At 43.2% G+C, this 20,458-nt stretch overlaps 2 protein-coding genes across 5 annotated transcripts; both read left to right on the top strand.

The window, feature by feature from the left end:
- Positions 1-356: 356 nt before the first annotated feature.
- On the top strand, positions 357-16,745 carry srebf2 (sterol regulatory element binding transcription factor 2). 4 transcript variants are annotated; one of them, XM_054607143.1, is made up of 20 exons: positions 357-710; positions 5,024-5,409; positions 5,989-6,181; positions 6,383-6,540; positions 6,796-6,948; positions 7,059-7,340; positions 7,449-7,563; positions 7,646-7,803; positions 8,285-8,489; positions 8,591-8,766; positions 9,179-9,428; positions 9,620-9,789; positions 9,879-10,050; positions 10,561-10,678; positions 10,779-10,888; positions 11,435-11,567; positions 11,795-11,966; positions 12,710-12,886; positions 13,899-14,010; positions 14,341-16,745. In XM_054607143.1, exons 1-20 carry the CDS (start codon positions 620-622, stop codon positions 14,556-14,558), a joined length of 3,549 nt encoding a protein of 1,182 aa, XP_054463118.1. In that variant the 5' UTR covers positions 357-619; the 3' UTR covers positions 14,559-16,745. The 4 variants fall into 4 exon arrangements, with proteins under 4 accessions (XP_054463118.1, XP_054463117.1, XP_054463116.1 ...); XM_054607142.1 differs by having other exon boundaries at positions 14,338-16,745; XM_054607141.1 differs by having other exon boundaries at positions 7,059-7,352.
- Positions 16,746-17,399: 654 nt separating this feature from the next.
- nol12 (nucleolar protein 12) lies at positions 17,400-19,801 on the top strand. The gene is made up of 6 exons (XM_054607889.1): positions 17,400-17,586; positions 18,193-18,298; positions 18,397-18,445; positions 18,552-18,700; positions 18,866-18,969; positions 19,280-19,801. Exons 1-6 carry the CDS (start codon positions 17,477-17,479, stop codon positions 19,470-19,472), a joined length of 711 nt encoding a protein of 236 aa, XP_054463864.1. The 5' UTR covers positions 17,400-17,476; the 3' UTR covers positions 19,473-19,801.
- The last annotated feature ends 657 nt before the right edge of the window (positions 19,802-20,458 follow it).

The raw sequence follows: 20,458 nt of genomic DNA, 5'->3' as shown, positions 1-20,458 counted from the left end.
TATAGGGTATTGCATTTTTAATAAACACAAAATATACAATCTTCTATTAAGTAAAAGATATTGGGTATTGTATAATAGATGTGTTTATCATTTGCATTAACATGTCTCCAATATGTATTTAACGTTATCTATTGACTAATGTATTTATTAACATTAATTCCAAGGCACTTAGTTTGTCTAACTTGTTGTCATTAAAGACAGGGGGCGCGGTTTATTCAAATGACACAGAAGCTTCTGATGGTTGACGTACTATCAGACCACGGCAAATACGACCTTCTCATTGGCTGATGATGACTGGTCTCATGACAACAACAGCTTGGTATCGACCAATCAGATCCTGCTTTGAGCCACAGAGTCTGTTTGTGAATGACGTAATGAGCGTAAAACAAGATGGCGACGACTTAACCATATATCGGTGTGAACTAGTTTATCGACGCCGTTATCTGCCTCTCTTGGGGCTATTGTGTTGTCTTACGGTTGTGTTGAGCAGTCGATCTTCTCAGTAAGATTACGGGGTTGTGGGCGTTGCTGAACGCCACAGAATAGCCCGCAGGTGTTGTTTCTTTCCCCCCTGAGACCCTCCGGTGACAGCCGGGGAGGCGAGCTGCGAACACACAGGATGGACACCGGAGAGTACATCTCCACCATGGAGAACATGGACCCGACTTTAGCGGAATTAGGGGACGAATTCACCTTGGGAGACATCGATGGTGAGTAGTTGTGTCACTGCTAACACTGTCAAGTGTTGTCTGCTTGTTTCTAAGTCTTCTAAGCGGCCTGTTTCCCCTTCCTGCTGAGGAGCTTTGTTTGTGTTTGTATGAAGGCTGCACAATGTACAAAGTTTAGTCCTCAAAGAAGTCACGACACAGCTCTGTTTGAAAGGAAGTTAAGATGTATTACCCTTACAGGTCCTATTATGTAGTCAATACATGTTGAATGTTGCATTTGTCTGTTGCTGGGGTCAGTAAGATTTATTCAGCACAATAACACTTTGCAAATATCAACCGAATAGTAAATGAGTTAAGTAGGCAGAGTGATGTTTTCCATGAGGCAGAGGTGGTTTCAGCGTGATGTGTCATTCATCAGGAAACTGTCTATGTGGGCAGTGAAGAAGTGAGACACAAGAATGTAACTTGCTCATCAAGCTTCACTGGGATTTCACCATAAGTTAAGGGTCATGAGATGAACCATTTACATTTGTATTATTTAGACTTCTTGACTCCTATGTCAATATTTAAGATGCTTGTAGAATTGAATGAAGAAGACTTTTCCTCAGCATCTTTTCGAAGCTGATTCTGCAGAACCATTGGGCTGAGTTTATGGGACAACATCTCTGTAAAGATCCAGTCTGGGCTCTGTAGACAGGCTTTCAGTGAACAGCATCCCTGATCCAATCTCTCTCTCTCTCTCTCTCTCTCTCTCTCTCTCTCTCTCTCTCTCTCTCTCTCTCTCTCTCTCTTTTATCAAAACAAGTTTCTCCCTTGGGCACATTTTCAAAGGACTGGGCTTTTGGTGAAACGCTTGCCAGTGCAGAGTCACCAGATTTCCATTAGGGTGGAATTTTACTGAATGTCAAATCACCAGACCGCACTGATGGACCGGTGTGGGTGTGGGTGTGTTTGTGTTTGTGATGTCAGACGTGTGAGATGAACTCTGTTTCAAGGTAGAACCCTGTCTTTTTGCCTACTAGTGGACACAGCAGTGGGTTTATAACTCTACTTAATGAGATGATTTAATAAATAGTAATGATACTTACTGCACACAGGCTTATGAAACATTTCAGAACCTATTCCTGCCTTTGGTTTGGGGTATTAATTCTCTTTTCAAAGGGGGCCTTTAGACAGAGTGAGCAGACAACAAACCCTCAGGCACAGTTATGTAATCCCACATAATCATTGCCTGAAAAGACAGGAATGTACAGATTGTGACCGAGAGAGAGAGAAACGACAACTGAGGGTTGACTGATGAATTCACAGGCGAGCTGCAACAAAGACAGCCCACACTTGAGTTATTTTCTTCCCTCTGTCGCTGTCTGGCCACGGCTAATCGATAAGTTCACTTTTCCCGTCAGGCAGAGCAGCCAACTGCAGAATAAATGACTCTAGTAACATTAACCGTAGGCACCCCCTTCCTCTAATAATATACTTTATATTTGTTTGCTTTTATCATATGAATTTAAAGTCGTAACAGCCTCTTTCAAATCTTCAGTGATAGGTCTTATTGCTCTCCCTGTGGTTACTTCAGATGAGCCATGTTCATTGGGTGTAAGCCCCTGTAAGGGCTCATGCAGTTGACCCTATATTCATCTAGAACATTCTTCCTCTCCCAATTATTCTCTTAGCAACAGCAGCTCTGATTATACAACCTATTTTCTCTGCGCCTAGCAGCCTAGGAAACTGTCCCCCTTCGATGGATTTACCCTTTGTGTAAGCTTGTCTGAAGCTCTGGGGGCTCAGAGCTGCTTTGTCCTGTCTGTCATCAACAGTCTGCCCCCCATGGAGGTGCACAAGTGCATGTGCTCGTGTGTCTGCCTATATTCAGTGTGTGTGCATGTCCATGTGACACTGATAGGTAAAAGCTCCTGAGCAGTAAGGCTCAGGAAAGTTTATGGTCTTATAATGTTTCTATCTGAAACTGTGTCCTACACTCAATCAGGGCTGTTAAAAGTAGGATTCTGCATAATTTTAACCTGAACCATTATTGTTGTAGTTTTTGCCATTTAGAATATCCGTGTTCGGAAGTACTTTTACTTTTTATGACCCTCTCGCTAACCTCTCACTGTCAATAGAACTTCCTCTCACAGTCATTAGTACCATTAGAAGAACTACCGCCCTCGGCCAGCTGGTATTTTGTGTCCCTCGATCAAATCATTTTTTATGGTCATGAAATTGTAAAACAACTGAAAGGACATCTGTGTATGCAGATAAGAACACCTTTATTGTGTTATAAACTTCATTGAAATGCAACAAGTGGTGAGGTAACAGAAAGTTGCCTCTGTTGCTCAGAAACATGAGTAAGTTTTATTTCTCCACTGTGTCAACTTTCCAGCTTCATGCATCTATTCTGGTATCCTACCCCTTTAGTGTTTGTGGTCAAATCTATCACAATGACATAGAGAGAGATGACAAAATTATTTTTTTCATTCTCAGCTCTTTGAAAGCATGTGTCAACTGCTCCATGAATGATTTTGTTTAGACAAGGTATTAACATATTTAATGACAGACTGCCACTCCTTGCGTCTAATGAATCATGTCAATATAAGGTCACAAAGTACACTAGTGACTGGAATGAACTTCTACATGTTGAGCAAGGTAAACTCATTGATAATGTTAACTGTAACTTCAAACATCGTTTGGCTGTATGATATCCTGTATCTTAAACTCTCAGTGCTGTTGTTCATCTGTTGTACAACTTCCCATTCAGATTATTAGAAATGGCCGCGTCTGTGAGGGTAATCACTGATTTCATGTCCCTCTTAAAAATATCCATAACCATGTTCTGTTTGGTTGTCTGGTCGTGCTTTGCTGAACAGTAAGACTTAGTTCAAGGCTACAGCCTCTGTTTATTGACTCCTCATTGACCCTGATGGCTGAACCCATCTGCACTACGATCAGTCCTGGCAGCTTCCACCATATGGACCCTGTAGATCTGTCAAACGTCTTGAAGTACCAAAGTCCAGAGGGACTCTGAACAGCATGGTGTTATCCACAGTTATGAACAGGCTTGTGTTCTCTGGTCATCTGCTTTTGTCTCAGAGCTGACAAGACATTAGAGAGACTTTAACACCACATAAAAGAAACAAAGGATCACAGTATAAATAGTTGTATACTGTGATAGTGATACATTTCATTATTTTTTATTTTATTTTGGGGGAATTTAATTTAAAAACGATATACTCTGTATTTTTATTAAAATAAACAGACAAAAATGCTTAGTACTTGATCATAATTGGTGAAAAAATTCCCTCTTTTTATATCAATGAAAGTAGACTAAATATTAAAGGTGGCCTGTGGAGAGTAAATTCACACTAAAACACATCCTGTGTTTGCTTTAGGTCTGAAAAACATATTGAACGCATTTCCTTCCACATAAAACATGTGCACAAACTTTACATTAACAATAATGAGGAAAGGACTTGTTGCAGTTTTGCCAGTGTGGGCCTCATACATTTGCAAATTAGTGTATATTATTATATTGCAGAACCCAAACATTTGCCATCAAGTCTTAAATAAGTGACATAGTTTTTTGCATCTCTACTGTATTTAATAAACCATTTATTTAATTCTATTAGATGGTGTTTAACAACAGGAGCCCAATTGATCATCAATATATTGCCATCCATCCATCAGCTCTCTCAGTGCCGCTGTATTCTTTATCAAACTGCTGCCATTGTCTTTCGGGGCCATCAGTGAGATTACTACAAACCTTTTCAAGGTTATCTGTGTTATCTATCTGTGGCCTTTTGCTTTCAGTACAACGTTTTCACTGGTTCATGGCCAGAACAGTAGCTTCTTTCTGTGTGTGCATACATGTGCCAACTCAAGGCAACGTCAAAGAAATTCTCTGGGCTTTACTAGTCTTATCTGTTAATCGTAAACCACATTCACACATCTGGGCCAGGTCATTGGTGGAACAACCTTACCACCTTATGTCAAGTTTCAATCAAAGAGTAATTTTCAAGGACACTTGGGGAAGCGATATATAGATGATTATCTTCTTGGTACTGTAATATGTGTGTAGCTAAAAACGTAAGCTTAAAGGTAGTCAAGTAATTGTCAGTCATTGGATTTAGCTCCTCTTGCAACATGTTAAAGTGAAATTCATCTATTATTATGAAGTTGTATTTCTTGATATTTAAACATTTTAAATTACAGAATTGTTAAGATGTTGACATATACCTCATACCCTGTATCATATTTTATATCATTGAATAAAAGTCAGAGCTGTCCCACAAGCTTATATTTCATTTCTAAATCCACTCCAGCCGTGTTGTAATGTCAAATCTGTTTCTCCATCTCCTCAGAGATGCTGCAGTTTGTCAGCAACCAGGTGGGGGACTTCCCAGACTTGTTTGAGGATCAGATGAGCTCAGCAGGCTCTGTGCAGAGTGGCGGCGTCAGCATCGCTCCGCGCCCTGCCATCCAGACTCCTCCGACTCCTCAAACCCCCAAGACACCGGCCCCTGCTGTCTACCAGAGCTCCACCGTCAGCCTCGCCGCCCCGCAGACGCTGTCTCCCCTGTCTATGCCCCTCACCCCTCCCCTCACTCCCGTACAGACTCCCTCCCCCACCACCGTCACCACAGTGCAGCAACAGGTGACCCGCAGCCCTCCCCTCCTCCAGCCCCGGCCTCAGGTGGTCCAACCCATCCAGCCTCAGCCCCATCAGACAGCCCAGCCCACCATCCAGGTATCAACTGTCACCACTTTGACATGAGTAATGACTCCCATTTTACTCATTGTTACTACGAGTAATAATGCAACTTATTCTACAAGCGATGAGTTAGTTTTATGAAAAGTTATGTAGCTTAATGAAAGCTGTATTGAAGGTTAAGTTTTGGATCTCTGCGTGGGTCTGAAATATAAGTGCTGCAGTGATGGACGGGTGCTGTAGTTTGGAGTCAGGCTGTTTTCAAGGGGCCTGCCTCCCCTGCTGTGATTTCATTGTCTGTTGTGGAGTCAATTTTGTTTATTTCTTTTATGGTGCCATCCATATAAAAAAGAAAGCTTCTGCTGACAGGAGAAAAATTCATAGTACTGAAGACGGTAAAATATAATATCCAGCTCAGCATCCCTTCAAGTAGCAACGCACATCTCAGCAAAACTGCAGTCAGCCTGACAGAAATAGTTTATTTTCTTGAGTGAAATAACTTTTTCCTAAGACAGTAAATCAAAATAGACTGGTGAACTGTCTTATGTTGCATCAAACTTTAGAGGGAAGAATGCATGTGGAGATAAAACTGGATATATTTGTTCTACTTAAATGCAGATGCACACCCAGGGGATCGCCATGCAGACCCAAAGCTTCCCAGTCCACACCCTGGTTCAGACCCACAGCCAGACGGGCATGCCCATCCAGACCCAAGCGGCCCAGACCGTGATGATTGCCTCCAACGGTGGACAGTCCCGTTTCATTCAGAGCCCCGTCATCTGCCACCAGAGCCCAGGTTCTAGTTTCCAAGGTGACTAAAGAGAGGAATAGGACTGTGTTCTGTTGAATGTTTGAGATATTAGGCTGATTACAGATTGAATTCATCGCACAGTCCATTACACTGTCTCCTAATGGTTACATGTTGTCGTAGAAATATGGTTTCCTCTCAGGATCCGCAGTGTGTTTTGAATTTGACAGACAAATCAACCACCATCTTGTCTCCCATTCCCAGTCCTCCAACCACAGATGCAGAGCATTATGACGTCACAGCTCCAGCCAATGACCATTCAACACCAGCGTCTTCTGACCCCGACCTGTCAGACCATCCAGACCCTCTCTGCAGCGCCCACCACAGTCCACACTATGCAGCAGCAGATGCAGCAAGTCCCTGTGAGTAAGCTCAAAATGTATAGCAGTGTAAAGATGATTAGCTGATAATAAGAGGTGGACAACAAACCAGACCTAACAATCTCACCCTAATTTCTGCAAAAGATAGGTTGTGCACTAATTCCTTTCTTTCTCAATGTTTGATAAATGCAAAGATGAGTAGAGGCCCTGCAGATCTGCGTACCAATGTTTTAATCTTTTAAACTTGTAAACAAACTTAAAAGCCTTGCATTGACCTTTTGGCCGTCTTTCCATCAGCTTCTTGTCCAGCAGCCTCAGATTCTGAAGACCGACTCGCTGGTTCTCACAACATTGAAACCCGACGGCACGCAGGTGCTGTCTACCATGCAGAGCCCCACAGGGATCACCACCTTGACTACGCCCATCCAGAACACATCTCTGCAAGTCCCGGTATTCAGCTAGCCTACATTTTTTTATATCACCATTTGGTTGTTAAGTATGGTCTTTGTTTTGGTTCCAAGACTGACAAATACCGTGCTGCTACTGATTTCCGTCCCTAGACACTGATGAGCGGCAACATCCTGACCACCGTCCCCATGATGATGGGAGGAGGAGACAAACTGCCGATCAAGCAGCTACAGCCAGGCTCCTCTCACTGCACCAACATGGGCAGATCAAGCATGGATCAATGCCAGATGATGGGAGGGGTAATAGGCCCGGGAGGAGTGGTGAAGGAGGGCGAGAGGAGGACGACACACAACATCATCGAGAAGAGGTATCGCTCCTCCATCAACGACAAGATCGTTGAGCTCAGAGACCTAGTCATGGGCAATGATGCGAAGGTTAGTCCACCGGTACGGTAATTTTAAATTAATAAATAAAATCCCTAATTTCACTCATGCACTTGATAGAAGTTGGATCCTTAAATATCCTCCTTCATGTCTTCACAGATGCATAAGTCAGGAGTGCTGAGGAAGGCCATTGACTACATCAGATACCTGCAGCAAACCAACCACAAACTACGGCAGGAGAACTTGGCCCTAAAGATGGGCAACCACAAGAACAGTAAGTGTTTACATCAATGAATGTTGTAAACACTGAATCAGTAGCAACTTGAGATTTCATTGAGTCCCCTTCTCTGTTTCAGAGCCAGTGATTCTGTCTGAAGACGTAGAGCTCAAAGAGGAAATAGTGATGATGTCTCCTCCAGCCTCGGACTCTGGTTCTGGTTCTGGCTCCCCTCCTCAGTTCTCTCCTTACTGTGTGGACTCAGAGCCAGGCAGCCCCTTGCTGGATCACGAGCAGGTAACACACCTTAGTCTTTAGAATAACAGTAGTTAATTATATGGGTTATTCCTTTATGCTAGTACAAGCTTTCCACCAGTGAACAGCTCGAAGGATTTTATGTGAAATTGTTTAGAAGGTGTTATGTTGATTATTTCTTTTTTTATCTACAACTACATTAAGAAATAATTCTGATCATTTAAATTTGAATGTTACAAGAAAGGTTTAAAAAGATTGTTTTGTGAATAATATTGCTCTCACAAACCACTTCTTTTGTGTGTTCTACTACTCTTTCTATAGCTCTTTCTAACTCTCAAATTAAGTTAAATTACTAAAACAGCAAAACCACAACTATGTTCCTATCATTAAATACAATGTTGCAAAAGCATACTTAGGGTTCTTGGTGTTAGTTTCTTAGCTGACATGATTGTGTATTATTATACAGACATTGTATGTATAGCTATTGATTATTGTAAACCTGTTCTCTCTTAACATCTGGCAGATGAAGATTGAGCCGGATTCTCCCTCCTCGGTTGGAGTCATGGATCGCTCTCGACTGCTTCTCTGTGCCCTGACCTTCTTCTGCCTGTCCCTGAACCCGTTGCCATCTTTGTTGGGCTCTGAGGCTTTAGGGAGCCCCAGCTTATCTGCGGGCCACGGGCCGTCTAGAACGCTTGTCTGGTTCCCAACTCACACACAGGACTTTGGTGAGCAGAGAAAGAGTCATGATTGAATTAGTGTCGCAGCAGAATACTTTGTTGTAAAGTATTTTTAAATGCATCACGTTTCTCCTCCTCTGGCCCTCCAGCATCCTGGCTGCGTTGCCTGTTGCCATGGGTGATGGTGTGGGTGTTGAGTGGGGTGGGAGCGGTGTGGGGTTGCGTCAGGGTGCTCTACCTGTGGGAGCCTGTCACACCCCTTCACTCGCCGAAATCTGTGTCATTCTGGAGGCATCGTAAACAAGCCGACCTGCAACTCAACAGGGTGAGTACAGACGAGCCCCGTGATCAGAAGTTCATTAGAAATCTCAAACAAGCAGAGTAAAACAATTTGGAATGCTATTTATAGTTATTTTCCCTTGCATTATATTTTGTGAGGTAGCATTTTCAAATAAAGGAAAACATGATAACACTCCCTTACATTTCATGTGACTGTGTGAATATTGGATCCAGTTTTGGATGTGCTTTGACAGTTATATGTGATGATTTCTCACTAACTGAAGATCCCTTCGCCCAGTTTGATTGGCTTTGATTCTCTCGCTGATGTCTCAGTTTAGCCTGCCTGTTCCCTACAAGAGTTTATTTTTAGCTTTTGTTCAAGTCGCCCCCCTCTTCCCTATCAGTCTTCACTGAATACTGATGAGCTCACTATTCTCCCTCTCTCCTCTCTCCTGCAGGGAGATTACACAGCGGCAATGTCCAGTTTAGAGACCTGCCTGTCCGTCTTGACTCGAGCGCTTCCATCAACCACTCTGGACCTGGTCTTCTCGCTGTCCTGGAATCTGATTCGCTACGTCTTGCATCGTCCGACTCCTCTGGGTTGGCTGGTTCATCAGGTTGGGGGGAAGCACGAGGGGGAGGAGGCTAGGACTAGCGCGAAGGATGCAGCGCTGGTTTACCACCGGCTGAGCCAGCTGCAGCTCACAGGTGAGTGTTGAGAACAAAGTGGGCTGACGCTGTACACAAGCAGGACAAGCACACGAGGGTTAGATAAATGACTCCACAACCGTATTCATTTATTTGCAACAAATTAATATTGGACCTTACTTTTACTTTGACATGCTATCAAGATTCAACCACAATAAGATGGTTTCTGTCCTCTCTCTTTCTCTCTGTAGGAAAGCTGCCTCAGCGAAGCAGCCTTTGGGCTTTGTCAGTGTCTGTGAGCGCTGTCAACCTCAGCCAGAGCGCCCAAGGCAAGATGGCCCCCGCCCAGCTCACCCAGATCTACGTCACCGCAGCAACAGCCCTGCGCACCGTGCTGGGCCACCACCTCTCCTGTCTGCCAGTGAGTCTCTTACATGGTGCATCTTCTGTCTGTAACTATTTAAATGGTACTTACTTTGTTCCCTTTTTCTTTCTTTTTCTATCTCCCAGGGTTACCTGTTGAGTTGCGCAGAGAGCGTGGCCAGCCAATCAGAGACCAAGCCAATCCCTGACTGCCTGCGCTGGCTCTTCACGCCTTTGGGCAGGCAGTTCTTCCTGAGTTGTGATTGGTCGGTGAAGTCGGAGAGCAGCGACGGGGTGTACACTTCTCAGAGAGACCCAAGTATGACATAAATAAATACAGGCCCCAACATACTTTACTTAACTTGTTTTTCTGCCATACTTATGTTCTTTCGCTTTGTCTGTCTAGCTGTCTTTCTGTTTTCAAATTGTATTTTTAATTTTACCAAAATTTTAACAAATTCAAGTCATCATGCTTTTTAGGGTACATTTAGCACCTTTAAAGAAATCTCAATCATATTGCTAGAGGAAATTTCTATAAAAGGAAATATAATTTACTATTTAATTGCATCTTTAATTTAGCGATGATACTAAAAATCTGAAATGGGCCCCTGATAATTATTGAAAATAAATAAATGAATGGATCTCACACTAAATCATTTAGGTTAAATTTGCTGGGTTGGCTTGCACATCTTTGTTGCATTGTGTTGAGCTTTATATACCTTGAGTGAATATTGTGTTTCTTTGTTTATTTGATGTTGGAGAAATAAAACATGCTGAATGCTATGATTTCACTGATCATCTCAATGTTTCTCTCTTGATCTTCCCGTAGCTGACCCCATTGCCCAGCTGCACCGCTGTTTCTGCAGGAAGCTTTTGGAGAGAGCCGTTCACACTCTCATCCAGCCGCAGAACGACTCTGAAGCAGGCAAACGCAGCAGCGGCTCCGGGTAAGTCAGGAGCACCAGCCATGGTTTTACCAGTTTGATGTGAATTAATGACTCACTCACCCCGGATCTGTTCTTTTTCTCTGATCTGTCTCTCTTTCAGGGAGTTCTCCAGTGCCCTAGAGTTCCTCCAGTTGTTGAACAGCTGTACAGAGGACTCTCCGTCTCCTCCTCCTCCCTTCTCGACTCCTCCCAATCACACCACCACTCCAGGTATGAGCTGCATGAGGAGAACAACCCTGTCCAATCACGATAAAGCATGAATCACATCTGATGGTGTATGCGTGGGGGGGGGGAGTGATTTCTGTTTTTCATTACTGCATATTAACCAGATAGCCATCAGAGTTATAACTGTCAGCATGAATGGATTTTCTGTGCCACACACAGACGGACATTTTGGCTTTGGGGATTAACTTTTTATTGGATTATCACAGATAACACTTGCGGTCATTGATTTGTGGTAATAAATGACCAATGGACATGAACACATTGACAATCTGTTGAGAGGATGTTAATTAGCAACAGCATTAATTGATTGTTTTCAGACAGAGACACTCTGAACACAAAGCATTTTATGTAATCACACACATACAGCTTTGGGGGGCCTTAACCATCACGTTATCTCTCATTCGACAAAAGCTTGACGAGAAAATGTTTTTCACAGCCACACGAAAAAAGTCCATTCAGGGTATTCGACTCAATCTAGTTTTTCCCTATTGTTTTTATTTCTACATAATCTCCCTCTGTTCTTCCTGCCAGTGGGAGACCCAGTGAGTCGTTGGTGGGCTTTGGTCCTGAAGGCTGCTGTGCATTGGCTGCAGGGCGATGATGTCGCTGTGAGGTCACTGTTGGCAGAAGCAGAGCGGATGCCGAGGGCTCTGCACACCCTTGAGTGAGTGAAGTAAAAAACTTGTTTTAGCCAGTCTAGATATATCAAAAAACAAGCTCCAACTCGACAATACAGAAACCAGAGTAAACGTATTTCTTTCTTCCTTCAAGTTTAAATTTAAACTGTTGAATTGTTGAATGATGGTTACAGAGACAATTAAACCTTCATCTCTGTTGTAAAGGAACCACACTAACCGTCCTCACTGTCCTTTTCTTGCCTCTTGTTTTCAGCCACCCTCTTCCCAAGGCTGTGCTGCTGCTTTGCAAGGCAGTTCAGATGAGTCTGGCCCCTCTGAAGGGGGAGGGGGCCATATCCTACCTGTCCCACTGCGACAGAGCCAGTGGCTACCTGCGCTCCAGCATCTCGGTGCCCCTCGCCCAGACTGGGAACTGGCTGAACAAGGTAATGCACAAAGGATCCCTCGCAGCAGTTTTATTTTCTTAATTCCTTTTTTCCTTATCTGCTCTGTGTTTGTGGTTAGAGCACTTTTTATGTAATCTCCTCTGCTGTCTTGCACACACACACACACACACACACACACACACACACACACACACACACACACACACACACACACACACACACACACACACACACACACACACACACGTATGGACACCAAAAACCTGTCTAACGCTGATGCAAACACACACACTGCATGCTCGGTTGGGGACAGGCTGACGTGGGGCGGTGTGTGAGTGTGTGGGGCAGTGCGGGTGGCAGGAGGTGGCTGTGGTGCATTGTAGTTGCATTGCATGATCCTTGAAGCCGAGTGCAATGTGCCTGCAGTGCAGTACAGAGGCCTCCCCAATCTGCACGCACCCGCCACACACCCCACCGCTTCACATTAGGCAGCAGAGAGCATCACGTTGTTACCTTTTCATTTCAAGCATGCCTGTTGGGGTGAGAAGAACCGGTGATGATGGCGGTTGTTTGACGGTGGTGGGTTGTGGTTGTTATGCGGTGTTTTCATCACAACTGAAATGCATCCCTTAAAAGCATGAGTCAACCATAAACAATAAATCGCAAATATTTAATCTATAATCTATAAATCACTTTATATAATCACTGTTTCTATTTAAGTCATGCATGTAATGTAGATGAACCAAGCAGCACTTTGACCTTTTTCTTCCTTCGCTTCCAAGGGGGTTGAGCTCCTGATCTGTGACCTTTTGCTGACCTTGAGGACCAGTTTGTGGCAGCGGGGAGGCAGCAGTAATGGAGAACCTGGCCCGGCCCCTGGATCCCAGTTGGCTGGTTTCCAGAGGGACCTGAGCGCGCTCAGAAAGCTCACACAGTGCTACAGACAGGCGCAACACAAGGTACATCCCTGGATAGATCAAGTCAGATATGTTCAGGAATCGGCAAGAGATTACTGTCTGCAGAGTTTAGAACTGTGTCCATTATATTTTATATATCATATATGGTGTCGTAATCTGCAAGAATCAAGTGCAGGATGAGTAGAGAAACAACACTGAAGCCTGAGTTCTTACAAACTGACAACACAACAAGAGTCGGGGAATTCTTCTGACCTTGAACAAACTCCATTTCCTGCAGAAATTTGGCAAGATTAACGAGTAGATTAATGTATTTGATTAATTTATTGCTCATGTAGCTCTTTAAATCTGGAAAATGTGGACAAATGCCAAAACCAAGATATTACATCAGTAATTAAATTAGCTTTCACTACATGGCTTTCAGCCAGAGAAACAAATGAACTAATATATAATGATATAACATTAACAAGCAGGCATCTCTCCAAAGTAATAAAACCCACAATGTGTTGTTGGCATGTCAAGTTAACAAAAACTCTGCGCCGTACTGATAGTAAGCCCAGAAATCAGCTGGGACCTGCTAATCTTGTTAGGGATAATATTTCATTTACTGTATCAGTGTTAGAAATCAAGTTCTCTCCGCATATCTGCCAGCTGCAGAAATCTCACAGCGGTTTAATATATCATCAATCATACTTGTAAGATTTACCGGAGAAGTCATTACTGTAGCCGGCGGGTGTTTAACAACTACTGCTCTCACAGTGTTTGGTGATCATTTGTTCTGTCTTGACTTGTGCGAGACTCTAAGAATCACATGAACTGCATCATTTCGTGAATTTCTGTTGTGAGACCGCTCACTGAGACATATGCGCTGACTCACGGAGCTGTGAGGCGCTTTACAAAAAAGACAAAAGGTTTGTTGTAGATACCCCTGGTAGTCGGCTCTATGTGGGGTGAACCCATGTGGTCCTTCTCCAAAATCACTCAAACACCTGTAAATACTTGAAGATGACAATCATGGCAGCTCTGATGTGTGTGTTTGTTTTTTTGTATTCTGCAGGTGTTTCTCCATGAGACCACAGTGAGGCTGATGGCTGGAGCCAGTCCAACAAGGACACACCAGCTGCTGGAGCACAACCTCCGACGTAGGACACACAACTCCTACACAACCGGTAAGGGAGACTCAAAGTCTTTCTGACTCATTGGTTTAAGTACGGACATCATCGTCATGGTTACAGAATTGTATTCAAACTCAGAGTGGAAGTTCACCTTGACCGCCGGAGCAGGATCAGTGGCCATTCTTAATCTTAACTATTAATGGTGAAATTACTCTAAACCAGTCCCAGAGGGCAACACGACCCTGTATTCACACACGTTTTCACACACATGTATACACACACATGTATACACACACATGTATACACACACATTCACGCCAGAAGGCAATGGATCCTAACCTGCTCTTTTCTTCTTCTCTTCCTCCCCCCTGCTGCCGTCAGAAGGTGAGTGCGGCGTCCTGGGTGAGAGGGAGAGGGCTCATGCCATCCTGCTGGCCTGCCGCCACCTGCCCATGCCCCTGCTAACCCCGCCAGGGCACCGCGCCCGCCTGCTGGCCGAGGCCAAGCGCACCCTGGAGCGGGTGGGAGACCGTCGGTCCCTGCAGGACTGTCAGCAGATCCTGCTGCGCCTCAGCGGGGGAACGACCATCGCTGCCTCCTGAAAAAACAAACACACACACACACACACACACACACACACACACACACACACACACACACACACACACACACACACACACACACACACACACACACACACACACACACAATGCTAAAACAAACAAACAAACACCCACACACATTGGGGCTACTCACAATACAACAAGCTCTGTAATTTGCTTTCATACATACAAAGATATAAACCGGGCTTCTCATCCACCAACAACATGTAAGACTTTCCTGTCACACTTTTCTCACACACAGACAGTAGATTTGAACTGTCACGCCGCTCAACATTTGCTCCTCTTTGATGCTTAGTTTCATTGTTGCAGCACAATCATGCCACCTTCTGGTCATTAATGGTACCATGCTGGCTTACTGCCTTGTTTTTAACAACGCTACACAAAAAAGGAAAATCAGGTTAAATAGGTCCCAAAGGGAAAAGGGACCATTATCTAATAGCTGTTTAAATTAATGCAATGCAGCAGCGCATTGATTAGGATACCGAACTGTACAATCATTATTGGCACACGGCAATGTGAGTGCAGCAATAACCGTAATGTCTCATTGAGCTTGCGCGCTTCAATTAAGGCAGTCGGAAGTTTTTGAGAGTAGACAGCCGAGGTCTGTCGAGCTTGGCTTTGCTGGAGGATGCAGACAGATAGATTAGCTCGCTTTTAACCACACAGCTCTGAGTAGTGTCTCTTCTTATCTACCTCATACACTGTGCAATGCCAGCATTGTACTGTGGAGCAAAATAGGATACTGAAGCACCACGTCAGTTATCCTGAGTATGAAACAAGTGACCATATGAAGTGATGCTTCAATCCAGTGCAGCTTCTTTCTAATAAAAATCTTGCTGAGCTGCTTTATTTAGAGTTAAGGATGCAGCAGTACAGTGCTTTAGGTATTTGACTTGCTGCTGCAGAAACTGCAAGAATGATAGAAAGCTGCTGCTTGACATGCTTCGTACTGTCAAACAAGAAACAGGGAAAAAGAACAGGATTAGCGGACCCACACTCACACAGACGCTTCTACATATTATTACATATTAAATGAATTGCATTCAAACTCACAATGTGATTGTATATAAGTTGTACATATGCAGACAAACAGAAGTAGATTAAACAGGAAGTCCTTACTTCTGCTTGAGAGGTCACACATATTGAAGAAAGAGCTGTATCATTACAAAGTCTTAATGGTTTCCTGTCAGAAGCTCTCGACACGAGAGCAAAGTCAGCCTCCTCACCTTTAAAGTGACACTCCAACCAAAAATCTTCTTACTATCAAACTCTCACCTGCTGCGGGCTTGCAAGGTGGCCTCAAAGCAGAAAAAAACCATCCAAACATCCACAGAAGTGCCTGCTAACCATCCTTGTAAGCAGCCTTTCGAGCTCACAGGCAGTGAGTGTCAGATACACTAGATGTTGGCTGGCGTATCACTTGAGGTTATATCTGAGGGGATAAAAGTGAAGAATTGTTTTTTCTTGGAAGTGATGTCCACCTGTGATGTAAAGCTCTCAAGCAAAGCGGCCTTGATGTAATGTAAAGAATTATTTTATTATGTTTCATCACATGTGAAATGATGGAGGAGTTGTATCTTTGTGAGATCTTTGTCCAATTTGCTTTTTATTTGTAACTGTTGACTTACACACGAGCAGGCACTTCTGTCATTCCTGTTTCTGTGCTCTGGTTTTCTTATTTAAAGGTTATGTAATATTAAGATAAATGCTTTATCGACGCCTATGTCATTGTTATTGTTTTATATAGATAAAAGCAGCCTGGGATCAGAAAGAGAATCTCTAATAGAAAGATTTTTTTTATTGAAAGTCCGCATTTAAACAATTAGCTTGACATTTTAGACTGTCTTTCTTTGGCGTTTTTAAAATACATGCAAACACACATGAATGCTATGAGAACTCTGTCTTCCAGGTCAACCCAAGGTGTAAGTTAGCAACCTAAAGAGTCATGAATATACTTTTATCAGTGTAGATTATCTTCACTTACTGGTAAAAGTGTGCAAAGAGGAAAGCAGTGCTCGCACAGCGATCGGAAGGCTAGAATTTCTGCTATCATTCTAATTATGTTACAATAGGTTTTTTTTGTCTTTCCCCTTTAGGTGTTTTATTGTCTGACTTTCTTTGTTTCATTTTGATGTTTGTTTTGTAATAAAACAACACATGACAGTGTTTGGTGTGTATGTGATCTTTCAGTGTTAAAAGTACCAGGCTGGACTTGGATGTGTAAGATGGGAAGCACAAATGCAAACAGTGAAACAGAAGAAATGAGAGAGCATGTTTCATCTAAACATGGGTGTTGACTTTGTGTTAATGCCAGTGTATTTCTGATAACGATGGCTCTGTGAAGTTTCTAAGTGTCTTCTTTCACACGCTCTCTTTGTGTGATCAGCACTGGACACCTCGGTGTAAATGAAACACTCCACAGTGGTGGCATTCCTGGATACATAACAAGTCCCTGCCACTGGTAGCTGTCAGATGAGACAGGACAGTGGACAAGTACCTAATTAGAAAATAGCAAATGCATGGACGTCATCAAATCATGATTAACACAATTACAGACCGTGTTACCTAATTTGAAGTTGCTTTCTATTCATTTTCATTCACGTCTCTATAAGATAAGGTGACCTGACATCAAATACATTATTCTATGAACAGAATATGCAGTTTAAAAAGCAGCAACAATAGCACCCCTGTAAACAATGGTATTCATTTTATTAAATATATTCGATTACAACTATTGTACCGTCTAAACCAACAAAATCATTATTGTGTCCTGTATGTTTGTGGCATGCGGAACCGGTCAGGCTTTTATCCACGTGTTTCTAGTCGGACATAGTTCAGTGACGTGCGCCTCGATATCAGAAGACGGAAGTAGTGTACGGTAAACTCACGTGTACGACATGAAAAATAACAAAAAGCACAACAATGTGGCCAAAAAGGGTAAATTTAAGCCCGGGTCCAAGAAAAGAGAAAACAAATGCATTGTGACGTTTGACGACAAAGACAGACAGTAAGTGTTTCTACTGATAACAGTGGTTTAAGTTGCATATGTTAGCTAGCATCTTAGCATTAGCCGCTACTGAGGTTAGCACTCCAGGTTGGCATTAGCTTTCTCCCAAGTATTTGTATTACTTTGAAAAGCATTGCAACTCTATCCATGATTTTGATGTGTAACATTTTAATGACAAAATAAAACCAAGCAAGTGCGTTTATTTTAAATTATCACCAGGTTTAAGTGTCTGTACATTATAGCTTTTCCAAAACTTAACAATAATTCTAGGTGAAAGGAAGCTCAGTAATGTGGTTAGTAACATTATTCGACAAGCCTAAACAGTTAAACAGAAATATTCACTATTGAAGTATTATGGTGTTCTAAGCATTCACATTATTTTCCTTATGAGTTTATTTAGTTACAGTAGAATACATTTCAAAACCCCCACAGACTAAGATGTTAATATGAATTGTAAATACGTTTTCATCATAAGAAAATGCACCAAGCCACGTTTGATTCTATTAAAATAGCTGTTTTATGTATCCTTCATGCTACACAAATACATGCCGGAAGAGAATTAGATGGTGCTTGGTATCTAAAGCTTTTCCCTCTTCTGCCTGGCAGGGACTATTTAACGGGTTTCCATAAACGAAAGGTGGAAAGGAGGAAAGTAGCAGTGGCAGAAATTCGAAAGAAAATCAAGGAAGAGCAGATTAGAGTCCGAGAAGAAGTAAGTGGAAAGTAAAAGAGCGCAGACTTTACATCTGTTTTGGTGTGAGCCTGTAAGGAAAGAATGCACTGATGAAATGTCTGGCCATCTGCTTTCAGAGGCATAAGGAATACGTGAGGTTGCTGAAGGAGAGGACAGATGCTCTTGGTGAGTTAAATCAAAAGTCTATCACTGATCGTTGTAACTGATTAGTTACACTTGAGAATCTGTGCTGATTGTTGTAGTTCTTTCTTCACTTGATACCATCTCTCAGAGGAGGCTGAAGATGATCTGGAAGATGTGATAACCGGTACAACGGAGTCTGTGCAGTATGATCACCCCAACCACACCGTCACCGTGACAACCATTAGTGAACTTGATCTTACAGGGGCTCACCTGCTTGGACCCGTAGCAAATCCAACGGTAAATCCTCGATTCAGCTTAAGAGCCATCAGGCTAACTTTTGCCGGTTTTACTGCTTATACCTCTCTAAGGTGGCTCTGAAAGTAACTGATACTTCAATTATTGAGGAAGAAGGATACTGATGTCAATAAAACTTCATTAACAAAGACGGTCTTTTCTTTCAAGGTTGATGGGGAGTGCAAGGATGAAGAAAAGGGGAAAGAAGAAGAAGAGGTGGTGGAAACAAAAACGATGCCTAGAAAAGCTGGGAATCCAATCATGAACAAAAAGTAAGCTGTTCATCATGCAGGTCTCTTCTTACGAGAATCAATAGGTGTTGCAAGTTTTTTCTGTGACAACTTGAATACTAAAGATATTTTGGCTTTTGGTCAGACATCACCTTGGTTTCTGACGTCATTAACAGGTTAAATGGTTGATCAATCATCATCATCTGATTGTTGCTAAATGTGCTATACACCCCAAGAATACAGTGGTGACATATGAGCGGTCTTCAGATGTTTCTTCAATTTGTCTGCCTGTCTTCCTGCAGCCACCCTCACTCCAGCTGCATTTCTTTTTGTCTCTCCCCCGCTGCTACAGGATCCGCTCCCTAAACAAGTCGCTCAGCACTGTCACCTGCAAGAAGAGGAAAGGCAAGCAGGAAGGCAAAGGTGGACGAGGCCGTCAGACAGACAAGACTAAGAGCGTCTCAGAGGGTAAAAGTAGAGCCGGGAGGACCACCAAGTGGCAGAGACGTCGACAGACGGGGAAAAAGGTGCATCATCGGGTGTGAAAGACTGTGTGGGGAAAATCTAATGGAACTGTGAAACAGAACGCCACATGCCAACAGATTGGAGTATTTACGCTCCTGTGTTTGAGCTGGACCTGTATATGCTTAGAAGAGTGTAAAAATGAACACAAGCTGATGTGGACGCTCTGTCTGCACCGTGTTGGACCGACTTAAATGACTGCTCTCAATATTTCCAGTGTACCTGCCTCTTGAAAACTTGTGCTCAAACTGTTTTTGTAGTGTTTATTTCTTTATCGTATACAAACTGAACTGTATTTACCTACATTTTCATTAAATAAACGATCATACTTGCTAAGAAGTGACCTTGTCTGAAAAGCTGTCTGTGTGCTCCGTGTGGAATTTTTTTTCATGCTATTGTTTAATAGGAAAGCTGACGCTGTAGTCAACATCCTCTCTAGAACATCAGGAAATCAACCCTTCGCTCTGTGTTTCCTCACAGCTCAGTATCACCTTTGTGTGTATGTGTGAGTGTGAGTGAGAGAGATCTAAAGGAGAACCAGCCACTGTCTATTACAGCGTACTCCTTATTCGAGAACCTTACACCACACAGCCAGTGGTTTGAACGTATGTTAAACCTACACCTCACCAGTGTTTATTTATTTACGTTAACCCGAGCCAGTGTGTGCCAGCTGTCACCAGCATGAGCGTTTCATTTCGCTTTCTAAAGCCCATGATATTTAATACAACTGCTCCATAGAGGGACCGGCAGGCCACTGGCTCCATGTTGGCTCCAGGTCAGCGTGTGCTTCAGGGTCTCCGCTGCGTTAACTGAGAACCACCATGGCCGTCACGGTTGCTTCAGTTTCACTCATTGTCAGAGTAGCCAATCGGATGGATTTGAGGGTTTGTCAGCTCGGGCGGATGGAGAGCATGGGGGAAGAGGAGGCATGTGCCTGATGGGGGTCTGATGGGCAGATTATCCTTGGACTCCTAATGTCATACTCAAAGTGGAGCTGACAGTGGCCTCT

Source organism: Anoplopoma fimbria, chromosome 11 (genome assembly GCF_027596085.1).
Source record: "Anoplopoma fimbria isolate UVic2021 breed Golden Eagle Sablefish chromosome 11, Afim_UVic_2022, whole genome shotgun sequence".
Classification (NCBI taxonomy): domain Eukaryota; kingdom Metazoa; phylum Chordata; class Actinopteri; order Perciformes; family Anoplopomatidae; genus Anoplopoma; species Anoplopoma fimbria.
This window is presented reverse-complemented; position numbering and strand designations above follow the sequence as displayed.

Coding starts and splice junctions, on each gene's coding strand:
- srebf2 (XM_054607140.1), top strand. CDS start 620: ATGGACACCGGAGAGTACATCTCCACCATGGAGAACATGGACCCGACT. Junction 6,949..7,058: donor ACACATCTCTGCAAGTCCCG/GTATTCAGCTAG, acceptor TTCCGTCCCTAG/ACACTGATGAGCGGCAACAT. Junction 8,767..9,178: donor CCGACCTGCAACTCAACAGG/GTGAGTACAGAC, acceptor TCTCTCCTGCAG/GGAGATTACACAGCGGCAAT.
- nol12 (XM_054607889.1), top strand. CDS start 17,477: ATGAAAAATAACAAAAAGCACAACAATGTGGCCAAAAAGGGTAAATTT. Junction 18,446..18,551: donor GGAGAGGACAGATGCTCTTG/GTGAGTTAAATC, acceptor ACCATCTCTCAG/AGGAGGCTGAAGATGATCTG. Junction 18,970..19,279: donor AATCCAATCATGAACAAAAA/GTAAGCTGTTCA, acceptor CCGCTGCTACAG/GATCCGCTCCCTAAACAAGT.